Raw genomic sequence first — 15,084 nt, 5'->3', positions numbered from 1 at the left:
ATTAAACCACATTTTTCTCCTGTGGCTGTACCTGAACCAGCATTTCAAATTCATTATAGCTTCTGAAGCAGCAACTTGCATGTGCTTTTGAATGTGCATTAACTTTATGTGACATTGGTCTTGTGCACATACACTTAAGATTAGACTTCTAACATCAAATTTAGTCTCACTGTGATAAAAGGTTGCCTGCAGTTCCCCTGATACCATCTCTTTGAGAAGCCAGGCTATGTTACAAGTAGGATTTCCACCAAGTGAAGTAGCAGCTGTCATCACACTCAGTTTCGGTCAGTGTCTCTGCCTTTGGGATATACTAATACCAAGATCTCATTAATTAAAAAAAAAGCCAAGCCACATTTAAATCAATTTGTCATCTGTAAACAGGCACCTGAATAGGTTCTTTTAAGTGAAAGTTGGCAAAAGCTTGGGAAGGAATCCAGAGATTCACAGAAGTAAATATACAAAAGATGAAGTCACACCCAGCAACAGTGAGAATGAGATATTAAAAACAAAAGACAGAGTCCTCATGTTAAAATACACTGTGATATAGTCAAATATAATAATAGTAAGAGACACATTAAAGTGTATTCTTTAAAATAAAACAAACCATGTGAAAATTGGATTCAAAATCATAGAGCAGCCTATAGAAGATGGAGAATCCTGTACAGGCATGTAATACAACAAGGAAGGTGATTCATTCATTCATCTCCTTTCCAGGACTAGTGAAAACAATCCACCAAAAAGAAGTGGCCACAACTTGAGAGGTGATACTGAATCACCGTCCCAGAACTATAAGTATCAAAGGAACTTTGCTCTTCTCCTCCAGAGCAGGGGGGGAAAAAAACATTCTGTGTTAAGTTGGCAACTGAAGAGATGGACTGTTCCATTTATCTGGCATATCAATCTATCAATCCAAAGGACAAATATAGCCTCAAATAAGCATGACCTGCGGCCCAACATGAATAGTCATGCAGAAAATCAAGAAATTATGTACTTAAATTCCAGACCGCAAATTTAAACTAACTGCAGGATGACTACCAAGGAAGCAGTTTTGGTGTTGTCATTAAACAGAGACTGCTAGTGCTTCAAATTTGGATGTAAAAAAGACTCGAAGGCATCATTCAATTGCAAGTAGCAAACTTCTTCCTGGTGTTATGGGGAACAGTGAGCCTTCAAACATCAAAACCAGATTGTCCACCCATTTGCTTGGTATTTGGATTTTGATGTGCGATGGGATTACAACTTGTAACTGGATGTCACATACTACAGCTAGACTTTGTTACAAATGCCCCATACTCACCACTTATTGTTCACTAGTTCTTACCATTCTCCTCCAGATAACGCCACCACCAATTTCAGCATTCATTTCCCCCCCACTTTCTATCCAAGTTGATGAACATCCCTCTCCAGTTCTCAATCCCTCTTTCCCTTCATCCCAATTCTTCTTTCCCTAGATTCTTACATTTCCTAGGTATGGTGAAAGGTCATCCATGACACAAATTCAGTTTCATTCCCAAATAGCTTGAAAGGTTAAAGAGTATTTTTAGAATGTTTTTACAGCACTCAAGATGCTGATGGAACTGGTGAAATATTCAAAAAATGCCCCATCCTAGAAAATAAATCAGACATAGTAGGAGTGGAATAATAATAAACAGTCCACTGGAATGCTTTCTTAAGCATACAAGATCATAGGATTATAATTGTCTACCCTTTAAAATATTACCCATTGCATTTCAGATGGAGGCTTGTGAGAGAGGCTTAACTGATCCTTTGGCCTCAGGTAGGCAGGAATAGCTATAGGACACAAGATTTTAAAAAACAAGATTTTGGGTGAGTTGAAAGGTTTTGAAAACATGATCAATGTAGCTGCAAATAACTGGTTTGTTGAATACAAATGACTTTAGAAGGAATATGGCATGATTAATTAGATCTTTAATTATGACTTGATCCTGATTTTCAGTTGGCCAGTAAAAAATAAGGAACTCAATTCAGGCAGCATCTGGAGGAACTCAAAATGAGAAATTCTACAGATGCTGGAAACCCAAAGCAGCACACACAAAATAGTGGAGGACTATGGATCAGGCAGCATCAATGGAAGTGAATAAACAGTTGTTGTTTATTCCCTCCCGGTGCTTACCCCTGCAAGTGGTCTAGCTACACCTGCCCATACATCTCCTCCCTCATCTCCCTTCAGGACTTCAAACTGTACTTCCAGCTGAGGCAACACTGCACATGTGAATATGCTGGGGTCACCTGTCAATTTCTCCCTCTGGTTAAAAAAAAATTCCCTCCCTCCCACCCCTCCTTTATTCCCCACTCTGACTTTTTACCTCTTTTCACCTACCCCTGGGTCACCCCCCACTTTCCTTTCTCCTATGGTCCACTCTCCTCTCCTATCAGATTCCTTCTTCTCCAGCCCTAAACCTTTCCTACTCACCTGACTTCACTTGTCACCTTCCAGCCAGCCTCCTTACCCTCCCCCACCTTTTTATTCTGGTGTCTTCCCCCCCATCCTTCTCAGTCCTGAAAAGGGGTCATGGTCCAAAATGTTATCTCTTTGTTCACTTCCATAGACGCTCCCTGACCTGATGAGTTCTTCATGCGTGTTCCTCTCGAGGAACTCAGCAAGCCTCACCCACCTTTCTCCTCACTTTAGAACTGGATGATACATTTCATATTTAACTATTTTCAGAGTACAATAATTACCAAGTTGTGATTTTTAAGCTCAATATCTGACTGGCTTCCTTGCATATGCTTGAGTAAACCAGTGATAACGTAATTCTCAGGCGTCGAAGGTCTTAACTACAACACTGCCTACTTTATTTTAAATCTACTTAATTGACGGTTTAAGTGCAAAGGGCACGAAGGACATTGTATATTGTACAAGTGCAAAACTACTTAAGCTACACGTTTGCACGTAATGCTCAGACACATGTATGCATTAGATACTAATATGTTCATGGCTCGTCTTTGACACTTGCCGTATTTTTCTGTATTTTTTTGCGAACTTCTCTGCTGTTCAACGTCTCTTCCAGCAACTTTTGAAACCGGGGACAGTTTTTCCGTGGGAACTTGAGAAACTGGGAGGTGGGTAAAGAAAACAGAACACCTTAATTCCAATATTCATTAGACAAAAGTGGCTAAAAACTTAAGTTATGCCAAAGTAAGTTGATGGAAGAACACACAAACCTGCCCTAAAGAGCAACTACCGTAGATTCCGGACTACAGAGCGCACCTGATTATTAGCCGCAGGCTCTAATTTTAGAAATAAAATCAATTTTTTAATTGTAAAGGCCGCACCGGATTTTAGGCCGCACTGCTACTTTTAAATATACATACGTATCGGTAACACAAATTACGTTGCATATACTTTTTTACTGAACAGCACGAACAACATTCCAATATCTCCTAGCGACTGGTAAAAATATATATATTGCAGCCTACCAGGAAAAGTTATTGATCGACTTTAACTTAAAAGCAGCGTTTTCGATCGGGTCTAATCGGGTCTGACGCTTGCGCAATGCGATCGGGTCTAATCGGGTCTGACGCTTGCGCATTGCGATCGGGTCTAATCGGGTCTGACACGCTTGCGCAATGCGATCGGGTCTAATCGGGTCTGACGCTTGCGCAATGCGCTCGGGTCTAATCGGGTCTGACGCTTGCGCATTGCGATCGGGTCTAATCGGATCTGACGCTTGCGCATTGCGATCGGGTCTAATCGGGTCTGACACGCTTGCGCAATGCGATCGGGTCTAATCGGATCTGACGCTTGCGCAATGCGATCGGGTCTAATCGGGTCTGACACGCTTGCGCAATGCGATCGGGTCTAATCGGGTCTGACACGCTTGCGCAATGCGATCGGGTCTAATCGGGTCTGACGCTTGCGCAATGCGATCGGGTCTAATCGGGTCTGACACGCTTGCGCAATGCGATCGGGTCTAATCGGGTCTGACGCGCTTGCGCAATGCGCTCGGGTCTAATCGGGTCTGACGCTTGCGCATTGCGATCGGGTCTAATCGGGTCTGACGCTTGCGCAATGCGCTCGGGTCTAATCGGGTCTGACGCTTGCGCATTGCGATCGGGTCTAATCGGGTCTGACGCGCTCGGGTCTTGCTTCGAGTATTTTCCATGTTGATGAGGGTGAGTACAAATGACTGATTTACAATAATTTAATTGTGAAAGTGCGCTTGATTTATCGTACAATTTCATTGGACCTCTGTGAACTACTCATCAATTTTATTGGTCTACTGTTACGAGGCAAAATGTTTATGAGGCGGCATGAAAAAAAAACCATGTATTAGCCGCTCTGGATTATAGGCCGCAGAGTTCAAAGCTGTTCAAAATGTGGGAAAAAAGTAGCGGCTTATAATCCGGAATCTACGGTACCTACAGCACCCCAGTGAGTATTACAGGATTAAGAATTATGGCACAAGGAATGGAGCACACATACTATAGTGAGAACAAACTTGTCCTATGGATAGTGTATCTCATGTTATCCCACGACATGAATCCTTCCACACTCAACATTGCTCTCCTCATACTCCATGTGACACTTGCCTCATCTTGTTCCACAGGCACTGTATGCACGGGAATTGGTTGCCACTTTAAGTCAGGATGGAAGATCTGATGACCTTGTGGAGGGTACAGACCTGCTAGATTCACTTGAGCACTCATTAGAGTCCGGTCAATATCTGTGCTCTGAACATAAACCTACAAAGAGAGAAAAATCATACAGATATACACTAGACATGCTCTCAATAACCCAGCAGCTGGTTGACGTAGTAAAAGGAACTATGCTTAATACCTATACAGCTACACCCAAGAAAGCCCACTCAAAGGAGTGGAGACTGAGATCATCATAGTCATAGTTACACGGCTGAAGGACAGGCTCATTGTCCCACTTGTCTGTTCCATCCAAGTTGCCCACCTTAGCCTGTAACAGGCACTAAATTCCCCCACTTTTTTAAATTCATGTACCTGTACAAATGTTGAAACTATTTCCACCTCCACCAACTCTTCTGGCAGCACATTTCATTTACCCACCACCTTGTGTGGCAAAAGATGCCCCCCCTTTAAATCTCTCCCTCACACCTTAAGCCTGTGCCCTCAAGTTTTAGACTCCATTCATTCCATTGAGAAAATGACTAGCCATTCACTTTATCTATGCCCCTGATGATTTGACTTCTCTATAAAGTAGTGGTCGCCAACCCGTCGATCATGATCGACTAGTCGATCTTTGAGACTTCCCCAGTAGATCCCGAAAATAGATGAAAAATAAATACACAAAAACTGTTGAGAGATTGTTTCCGGGTTGCGGGGTTTTAGTTCCGTTCCGTTCTTTCTGTCCAGTGCGCATTACAGTGTAATTCAGTGGTCCCCAACCACCAGGCTGCGAGGAAACAATATGAGTCAGTTGCATCTTTCCTCATTCCTTGTCATGCTCACTCATGAACTTGAACCCACGCAAGGTCATCAGTCGCCTAACCGCAGTGACACCCTTGCGCCAGGGATCACCGGTTGGCTTCGGGCGGCTGGCGGGAAGTGCCGTCGCTACTGGCCTGGAGCGCCGCCTCTAAACCTGTTTAGCACACCGAATGTTCGTGGGGAACCCGGTGCTAAAATATTTGCAAACGACCTAATTTAGGTTCAGCGTTTCGTAGTATCAGGGCAGCTACCTTGCTGCCATCTACTGAAACAAAATTTTGTCGGCTGATAGATCCTACGGGGGAGGGGGGGGGGGCTGTCACGCTCCTCGCTTGGTCACTTGCTCTCTCCGGACTGCAACCGCTGCAGCCCTGGCACAGGGACCTCCGGCCCTGACCTTGTCCTCTCACCCCGACCCATGACCAACCGCACCTGGCCAAGGCGGTTGGAGTTCGGGCCGGGAGGCTATCTAATGGGGCAATGAAGCCCTCAAAACTGCTTTGGTACCTTGAGCCCAAGCACCCTGCACTGAAAGACAAACCAATTGAGTTTTTTCAGAGGAAAAAACGTGAGCAGTATGGGATAGAAGCTAAGTGCCGAGAGCTGCAAAACCTAAATTGCAGAATGGACTGGACATAAGGAACCTGCTTTGAGTATCGCTGTATTCCCATCGTGTTTAACAACCACCCCCCACCTCCCCGTCCGCAAGAATATCGTCAATATTAAGCCGGTCCGTGGTGCAAAAAAGGGCGGGTACCCCGGTGTTTATACATTATTTCTACCTCCGGGTTGCAGGGTTTTACTTCCGGTCTTTTCTGCCCCGGTGCACATGCGTATAACTAATTGATCTGGGGTCGATCTTGCCTTTTACTAAGGCCAAGGTAGGGGATCTTGGATTAAAAAGGTTGGTGACCACTACTATAAAGTCACCTCTCTGCCTTATATACTCCAAGCTAAAAAGCCCCAGCTTAACCAGCTTCACATTATAACAGAAGCCTTTCACTCCTTCATCTTTGAAAATCTTTTCTGAAACTTTTCCAGCTTAATGGCATCCTTCCTATAGCTGGACAATTAGAACTGAATACACTTCTCCAGGTGTAGCCTCACCAACATCTTATACGTTTGTAGCATGAAGTCCCAACTCCCGTACTCAACGCCCTGAGACCAAAAACCTTCTTTACCAGCCTGTCAGATGAACAAGCGTGGAATGAAGGGAGATGGACCACATGCAGGCAAATCGGAGTAGTTTGATGTGGCATCATGGTTGGCATTGGCATTGTGGGCATGGGCCTACTCTGGAGCTGTTAACTGTTTAATGTTCACTTTCCAGTTCCACTCCCCTCACAGCACACACTCTGCTACACCAACATACAGTTCTGTTCACTTTCCATACAAGGTCTCAAGTAGCTCAACTCACTCCTCATCCTGTAACTCCAAAAATTCTCCAGTTACACACTCCCCAAATTCTAGCCCGAGTCCTTTGCATTTTGCTCCCCCCCACCACAGCTCCAGTCCTTTTCTCCACATTTCTCCTCTCCTATGCCCACCTCCCTCTCCTATCCAGGCTCACAGTAATACCTTCCAGGCCCCAAAGCCCACACAGCCTCTTTAATCAGCTGCTCACCTCATGCTGGTCATAAGAGGAATTGAGGAAGGTATGGTAGCGATGCCGTAAATACTGGCCCAGGGCGTAATGCTGCTTCATTCCAACCTACACAGCAGTGGCAGAAAATTCCAGCTGTTAACAGTGGAGAAACAGCAGCAAAGGTAAACACATTACTATAACTTTATATTAGTAACTGTCTCCCGGGTCATTAATAGACAATAGACGCAGAAGTAGACCATTAGGCCCTTCGAGCCTACACCGCCATTTTGAGATCATGGCCGATCATCTACTATCAATACCCGGTTCCTGCCTTGTCACCATATCCCTTGATTCCCCTATCCATAAGATACCTATCTAGCTCCTTCTTGAAAGCATCCAGAGAATTGGCCTCCACTACCTTCCGAGGCAGTGCATTCCAGACCCCCACAACTCTCTGGGAGAAGAAGTTTTTCCTTAACTCTGTCCTAAATGACCTACCCCTTATACTCAAACCATGCCCTCTGGTACTGGACTCTCCCAGCATCTGGAACACATTTCCTGCCTCTATCTTGTCCAATCCCTTAATAATCTTATATGTTTCAATCAGATCCCCTCTCAATCTCCTTAATTCCAGCGTGTACAAGCCCAGTCTCTCTAACCTCTCTGCGTAAGACAGTCCAGACATCCCAGGAATTAACCTCGTGAATCTACGCTGCACTTCCTCTACAGCCAGGATGTCCTTCCTTAACCCTGGAGACCAAAACTGTACACAATACTCCAGGTGTGGTCTCACCAGGGCTCTGTACAAATGCAAGAGGATTTCCTTGTTCTTGTACTCAATTCCCTTTGTAATAAAGGCCAACATTCTATTAGCCTTCTTCACTGCCTGCTGCACTTGCTCATTCACCTTCAGTGACTGATGAACAAGGACTCCGAGATCTCTTTGTATTTCTCCCTTACCTAACTCTACAACGTTCAGATAATAATCTGCCTTCCTGTTCTTACTCCCAAAGTGGATAACCTCACACTTATTCACATTAAACGTCATCTGCCAAGTATCTGCCCACTCACTCAGCCTATCCAAGTCACCCTGAATTCTCCTAACATCCTCATCACATGTCACACTGCCACCCAGCTTAGTATCATCAGCAAACTTGCTGATGTTATTTTCAATGCCTTCATCTAAATCGTTGATGTAAATCGTAAACAGCTGTGGTCCCAATACCGAGCCCTGTGGCACCCCACTAGTCACCACCTGCCATTCCGAGAAACACCCATTCACCGTTATCCTTTGCTTTCTATCTGCCAACCAGTTTTCTATCCATGTCAATATCTTCCCCCAGACTTCCGGTAAGATGGCGATTGTTTAGTTGCTCTGAACTTTTGCTCCGTTATTCTTCTTACCTTTGCACTATGTGTCTCCCTTCTTAAACCTTAGTTAGGTATTTTATTAGTTCTCTTTTACCTGCCTGCGAACGCATCTATCTTATAATGGCTACCAAAAGTACTAAAACTGGGAAAAAGGAAACTTCTACGGCTTTGCCGGCTGACATTCTTGTTGTTCTGGAACAACATCGACAAGATACTTTAATGGATTTTAGAACTGAATTTAGAACTTCTTTTAACCAGCTGAATGTCAAACTGGATCAGATTAATGCTAGAGTGGATGATCATGCTGAACATTTATCTCGCATTGACGTAACTTCTGAAGATTTAAAACGCCGTGTTCAATATCTTGAAACTCTCTGCTCCAACCTAGAGGAGAAAAATAGTAAACTTTTTTCCAAAATGGTGGATCTTGAAAATCGGAGCAGACGTTGCAATCTACGAATTCTTGGTTTGCCAGAGGCCACCGAAAAGGGCTCTCCCGTTGAATTTTTTTCCAAGTTTCTCTGTGAGATTTTCGGGAAAGAATTTCTTCCGACTCCACCTGAGCTTGAAAGGGCACACAGGATCTATGTTCCTCGAGCAATTCTGGGCTCCCGCCCACGGCCGATTATTTTATGCTTTCATCAATACCAGGTGAGAAACCGTTTGATGATGGAGGCACGCCGCAGAGGTACTTTCGCCTTTCAAAATACGGTCATTCGTTTTGTGAAGGATTTTGCCCCCCAGGTTCTGAAGATGCGTGCTGAGTTTAAAGGTGTAATGAAAGTGCTTTTTGATCACGGATTCAGACCTTTTCTCCGAAACCCAGCCGATCTTCGAATTACGCTTACTACTGGAGATTATAAGTGGTTTAAATCAGTGAAGGAGGCTGAGGCGTTTGTTGGAAATCTCCCAGCCACCTCGTCTTCTTCGGAACCGGCCTGACCTTTTAAAATGGTTGATAAGTACTTCTCGAAGTAAAACTATTTTTTCCGGACTCAGACTTTACTCGAATAACTCAGTCATTATCTATTGAAACTCTAAGGACTGTAGTCAATCTCTCCCTGGACTTGGTGCGTTTTTTCTAAATAGATAATTTAAGTCTAATGTTTCCCTGCGAACTTTTAGATTTTACCTGTGTAATCTATTTTACTTCTGTATAACCTTATCTATAGAGAACTACAATTGTCTTTAACTTGTTTTGGAGGTTTGGAGTTTTTATTGAAGGCCTCCCGGTTGGTTGATTCATAGTTTAAGTTTTGCTTTTGTTTTTCTGTAAATGGTCGATAAGGACTCTCTTTGAATTTTATAATTTCTCCCTTTTCTCCCTCCTTTTTTTTCTTTTAATCTTTTATAATTTTTCGTGGGTAGGTTAGTTTTAGTTTTCTTCTGATTTTCTTTGTATTAAGTTTTATACTTCTATTGAAGTTGTTCCTATTTATAATTCTGTTTTCTAGTGCATAAATTAGTTATTATTCGCTATATTATTTATACAGAACTTTTGTTAACGACACAGAACTGGAAGTCATACTTGGGTTAATTTTCTTGGTAGAGCTAGCTGCTTTTTTAGGTAGCCGTCTAATTTTGGGTTGTGAGGGGGGGTGGGTTCTCCAGTTCCAACACTACTCACTGTTTCTTTTGTTTTCCTTTGTTATTCAGGACATGTCTCTGTTTTGATTCTACGGATCTATGTTTACATTTTTGCTCCCAGACTGTTATTGTATTGCTTGATTTTTTTATATGCCTGCTACCTTCTATGCACTAACAATTGATAATGGTTAATTCACTTAAATTTGTGAGCTGGAATGTAAAGGGATTGAATCATCCTGTTAAAAGAAGGAAGGTCTTCTCGCATATTAAACAACTCAAAGCTGACATTACTTTCCTTCAAGAAACTCATATTCGTAGTTTTGATAATTCTCGGCTTCTGTCAAAGTGGGCGGGTCAGCATTTTCATTCATCCTTTGCTGCCAAAGCTAGGGGGGTCTCCATCCTTATTAATTCAAATATTCCTTTTGAACTCCATAATAAGATATCTGATACAAATGGCCGTTTTATTATTGTTTCTGGTAAATTATACAATACTAAAGTTGTACTAGCAAACCTGTATGCTCCCAATTTTGATTATGTTAATTTTTTTGAACGCTTTTTCTCCTCACTACCAGATTTAAACTCATACTCTCTTATACTGGGTGGCGATTTCAATTGCTGGTTAGATCCTAATTTGGATCGATCGTCCTCTGTTACTAGACTACTTACTAAATCTGCCTTAGCTATTCACTCGTTTCTCTCTAATTATGGTATCTCTGATATATGGCGTTTCCTTCATCCTACTGAGAGAGACTATTCTTTTTTTTCACATGTTCACCATGCCTTTACTAGAATTGACTACTTTTTACTCGATAATCAACTTATTCCATTTGTCTATTCTTGTGACTATCAGAGCATACTCATTTCTGACCATGCCTCAATTACTTTGTCTTTAAATTTCCCTGGTCTCCCTCAGAGGAATAAACACTGGCGTTTTGACTCGACTTTATTATTGGATGATGATTTTCTAAAATTTATTAAGGATCAGATAACCTTTTATTTTAACACCAATACATCATCTGAAATGTCATCCCAGATTGTCTGGGATGCCATGAAAGCATATTTGAGGGGTCAAATAATCTCCTATACAGCAAATCTTAATAGAAAGGCCTGTGCAGATCGATTAGACCTCATTAATCAGATTAAAGAATTGGATCAACTGTATGCTCAAACTAAGAATCCTGAATTATATAAGAAGCGTGTAGAACTTCAAACTAAATTTAATCTTCTGTCTACTCAACTTGTCGAACGCCAACTTCTTGAAAGTAAGAGTCGCTTCTATATTCATGGTGACAAATCTGGTAAATTTCTAGCCAATCAGCTGAGACGTTTCAAAGCCAAACAACATATTACAAAGATCTGGAAGGAGAATGGAGACTTTACATCGGATCACTTAGAAATCAATGACTCATTAAAAAATTTCTATTCTCGACTTTATTCCTCTGAATCTTTGAATGACAATATCTCTGTTGATCATTTTTTAAATAATCTGAATATTCCTTCACTTTCATCTGATTTTAAAGCCAAACTTAATGCGCCTATATCATCAGAAGAAATATCTTTTGCAATTTCTGCATTGTCTTCAGGTAAATCTCCTGGATCTGATGGGTTCCCCGTAGAATTTTATAAATCATTCTCTTCACTTCTTTCTCCTCAGTTATTCTCAGTATTATCTGACTCATTTAATTACGGTAATTTGCCACCCTCTTTCAATGAGGCATCTATTATTCTTTTATTAAAAAAGGGCAAAGACCCAACAGAGTGTTCCTCGTATAGGCCGATCTCTTTGCTTAATGTTGATGTTAAAATCTTGGCCAAAGTTTTGGCTTATAGATTAGAAACTGTTATTCCCTCTATTATTTCTGATGATCAAACTGGTTTTATTAAAAACCGTCTTCCTTTTTTTAACATTCGGCGTTTATTTAACATTTTATATTCATCTCCAACTGGGATTCCTGAATGTGTTATTTCCCTCGATGCGGAGAAAGCATTTGATCGTATAGAGTGGAACTACCTTTTTGCAGTTTTAGAAAAATTTGACTTTGGTCAAAGTTTTATCTCTTGGATCAAATTGCTGTATTTGTGTCCTACTGCCTCTGTTTTGACTAATTTTCAGAAATCCCAGTTATTTAACCTCAAACGTGGCACCTGCCAGGGATGCCCTTTAAGTCCCTTTCTCTTTGATTTGGCTATAGAACCTTTGGCGATAGCATTTCGAAATTGTCCTGAATTGACTGGGATTTGGAGAGGGGGTGTTGAGCATAAAGTTTCTCTTTATGCTGATGACTTATTACTTTTTCTTTCAAATCCGTCTACATCCTTACCTCCAATGTTTTCACTTCTTGATCAGTTTAGCCAGTTCTCTGGCTATAAACTTAATCTACATAAAAGCGAACTTTTCCCAATTAATAAAGAAGCACAAGAATTAACATTTCGTGATCTCCCTTTTAAAGTAGTTCATAATCAATTTAGTTATCTTGGGATTACAGTCACAAGGAAGTTTAAAGATCTCTTTCGTGAAAATTTTGCCAATCTTTCATATACTATAAAGCAGAGTCTGTTACAATGGTCACCTCTATCTATGTCTTTGGTAGGTCGTATCAATGTTGTTAAAATGTATGTTCTCCCTAAACTCTTATATTTATTTCAATCAATCCCAATTTTTATTCCTAAATCTTTTTTTGATTCCTTAGACTCTATTACTTTGTCATATCTGTGGAAGAATAAGCGCTCTAGAATTAATAAAGTTTATCTCCAAAAATCTAAAAAAGAGGGTGGCATGGCTTTACCTAACTTTCGTTTATATTATTGGGCAGTCAATATACGTTGTACTACCTTTTGGTCTTTTTTCCATGGCCAACCCGAGTGCCCTAACTGGGTGGCAATGGAGCTGAGTTCCACTAAAGATTTATCTATCTCTGCACTTCTTGGCTCTGTACTCCCTAGTAGTTTGTCCAGATTAATTGTTAATCCTCTTGTTAGACACACGTTGCGTATATGGGCTCAGTTTAGGAAGTTTTATGGTTTCCATGGTTTTTCCTTTTCTAGCCCTATCTTACATAATCACCTTTTTTTTACCTACTACATATGATTCAGCATTCCATGACTGGTATAGGAAGGGCATTAGACATTTTGAAGATCTTTTTATTGATAATCGCTTCGCATCTTTTCAACAGCTCTCTGCTAAGTTCAATCTGCCCAATGCTCATTTTTTTAGATATCTCCAAATTAGACACTTTATTAATCCTTTAATTCCTAACTTCCCTGAAATGCCTGAGAAAAATGTTATGGATTTCTTTCTTTCTATTAATCCACTAGGTAAAGGTTTAATATCATTTATTCGCGATAAATTAGCATCCTTATGGCGTGCCCCTGTGGATAAAATTAGAATGACTTGGGAGCATGATTTAAATATCTCCTTATCTGATGAGACTTGGGACTCGATTCTCAAATCGGTTAATTCAACTTCTCTTTGTGCTCATCATTGCCTTTTACAGTTTAAGATTGTTCATAGAGCCCATATGTCTAAATCTAAACTATCTCGATTTTACCCTAGTATTAGTCCTCTTTGTGATAAATGCAAAAGGGGCGAGGCCTCTCTCATTCATATGTACTGGTTTTGTCCTAGCTTGGAGAAATTTTGGAAAGATGTCTTCATAACGTTATCTTGTATTCTGAATCACCACCTAGAACAGGGGTGTCAAACTCATTTTAGGTCACGGGCCGGATTGAGCAAAATGCAGCTTCATGCGGGCCGGATCAGTCGGATGCGTGCGAACGCAGCTTTCGTTGCCTCCGTTTTTTCAGCCTGCTCTCATGTGTCTCAGTCTCTGCTATAACTACAAAGTGTTTCACTTTACAAATTCCGTTTCTTATGAAGAAGACTGCCGAATAAACACTAAAAACCCTGAAAACCTGGTACCTGAATAAACTCAGCATTAGCCATATCATACGCCATAGGCGCTTCGATTACTGGGGCCAGCTTTAATAGTAATTAGATATTATCTCGTGGGCCAAAGATAATTCCACCGCGGGCCAGATTTGGCCCGCGGGCCTTGAGTTTGACATATATGACCTAGAACCTAACCCTTTAATTGCTTTGTTCGGTTTTTTGGGTGAGACAGATTTATGTCAGAGTTTGACTAAGTGTCGAATATTATCTTTTGCTTCTCTCCTGGCTAGACATTTAATCCTCCTTAGATGGAGGGATGTTGCCCCGCCCACGCATGCTCAATAGCTTAATGATATTATGTCCTGCTTAGACCTTGAAAAAATTCATTATTCAGTTCTTAATTCGGATACAAAGTTCCATAAGGTCTGGGGACCTTTTATTGAGTACTTTCATAACCTTCCTCTTAACTAAGGTTTTTTTTTCGGTCCCTTGCTTCCAGCTCCTTTTTTGTTGGTAGTAGGCATTAATACCTTCTGTTGCTAAGTGTATTTACAGTTTTGGGGGTTTGAATGTCCTGATGTATACTCTCTAGATTGTGTTGTGGTTGGTCTGGAGTTCTTTTTTGTTGCGGGGCTTGGGGAGGATACTAATTTTACATATCTTCAATTTGGGTGCTTTCTCAATGATCTTCTTTTGTATTATATTATTTTTGTATGTTTATTTTTGTACTGTATTAATGTTCTTCATTTCGATCTGGGTTTTTTTTATCTGTAGCGATGTAGAAAATGTATTAAAAAACAAATTAAAAAAATATATCTTCCCCCCAATGCCATGAGCTCTGATTTTACCCACCAATCTCCTATGTGGGACCTTATCAAATACCTTCTGAAAATCAAGGTACACTACATCCACTGGATCTCCCTTGTCTAACTTCCTGGTTACATCCTCAAAAAACTCCCAATAGATTAGTCAAGCATGATTTGCCCTTGGTAAATCCATGCTGGCTTGGCCCAATCCTATCACTGTTATCTAGATATGCCACTATTTCATCTTTAATAATGGATTCTAGCATCTTCCCCACTACTGATGTTAGGCTGACTGGTCGATAGTTCTCCGTTTTCTCCCTCCCTCCTTTCTTAAAAAGTGGGATAACATTAGCCATTCTCCAATCCTCAGGAACTGATCCTGAATCTAAGGAACATTGGAAAATGATTACCAATGCATCCGC

The 15,084-nt window shown here is 41.2% G+C and overlaps 1 protein-coding gene across 3 annotated transcripts in view; it reads right to left on the bottom strand.

Annotated features, from left to right (window-relative positions):
* LOC140729396 (prostatic acid phosphatase-like) overlaps positions 1 to 15,084 on the bottom strand; it is a 63,564-nt gene that overhangs the window by 38,274 nt on the left and 10,206 nt on the right. For all 3 annotated transcript variants that reach the window (XM_073049087.1, XM_073049085.1, XM_073049086.1), the window contains 3 exons: positions 7,046 to 7,132; positions 4,555 to 4,707; positions 2,979 to 3,077 (listed from right to left, as the gene is read on the bottom strand). In XM_073049087.1, coding sequence (XP_072905188.1) covers positions 2,979 to 3,077; positions 4,555 to 4,707; positions 7,046 to 7,132 — 339 coding nt within the window. The remainder of the gene's footprint in view (positions 1 to 2,978; positions 3,078 to 4,554; positions 4,708 to 7,045; positions 7,133 to 15,084) is intronic.

The sequence above is a fragment of the Hemitrygon akajei genome, chromosome 6 (genome assembly GCF_048418815.1).
Source record: "Hemitrygon akajei chromosome 6, sHemAka1.3, whole genome shotgun sequence".
NCBI classification, from domain to species: Eukaryota; Metazoa; Chordata; class Chondrichthyes; order Myliobatiformes; family Dasyatidae; genus Hemitrygon; species Hemitrygon akajei.
This window is presented reverse-complemented; position numbering and strand designations above follow the sequence as displayed.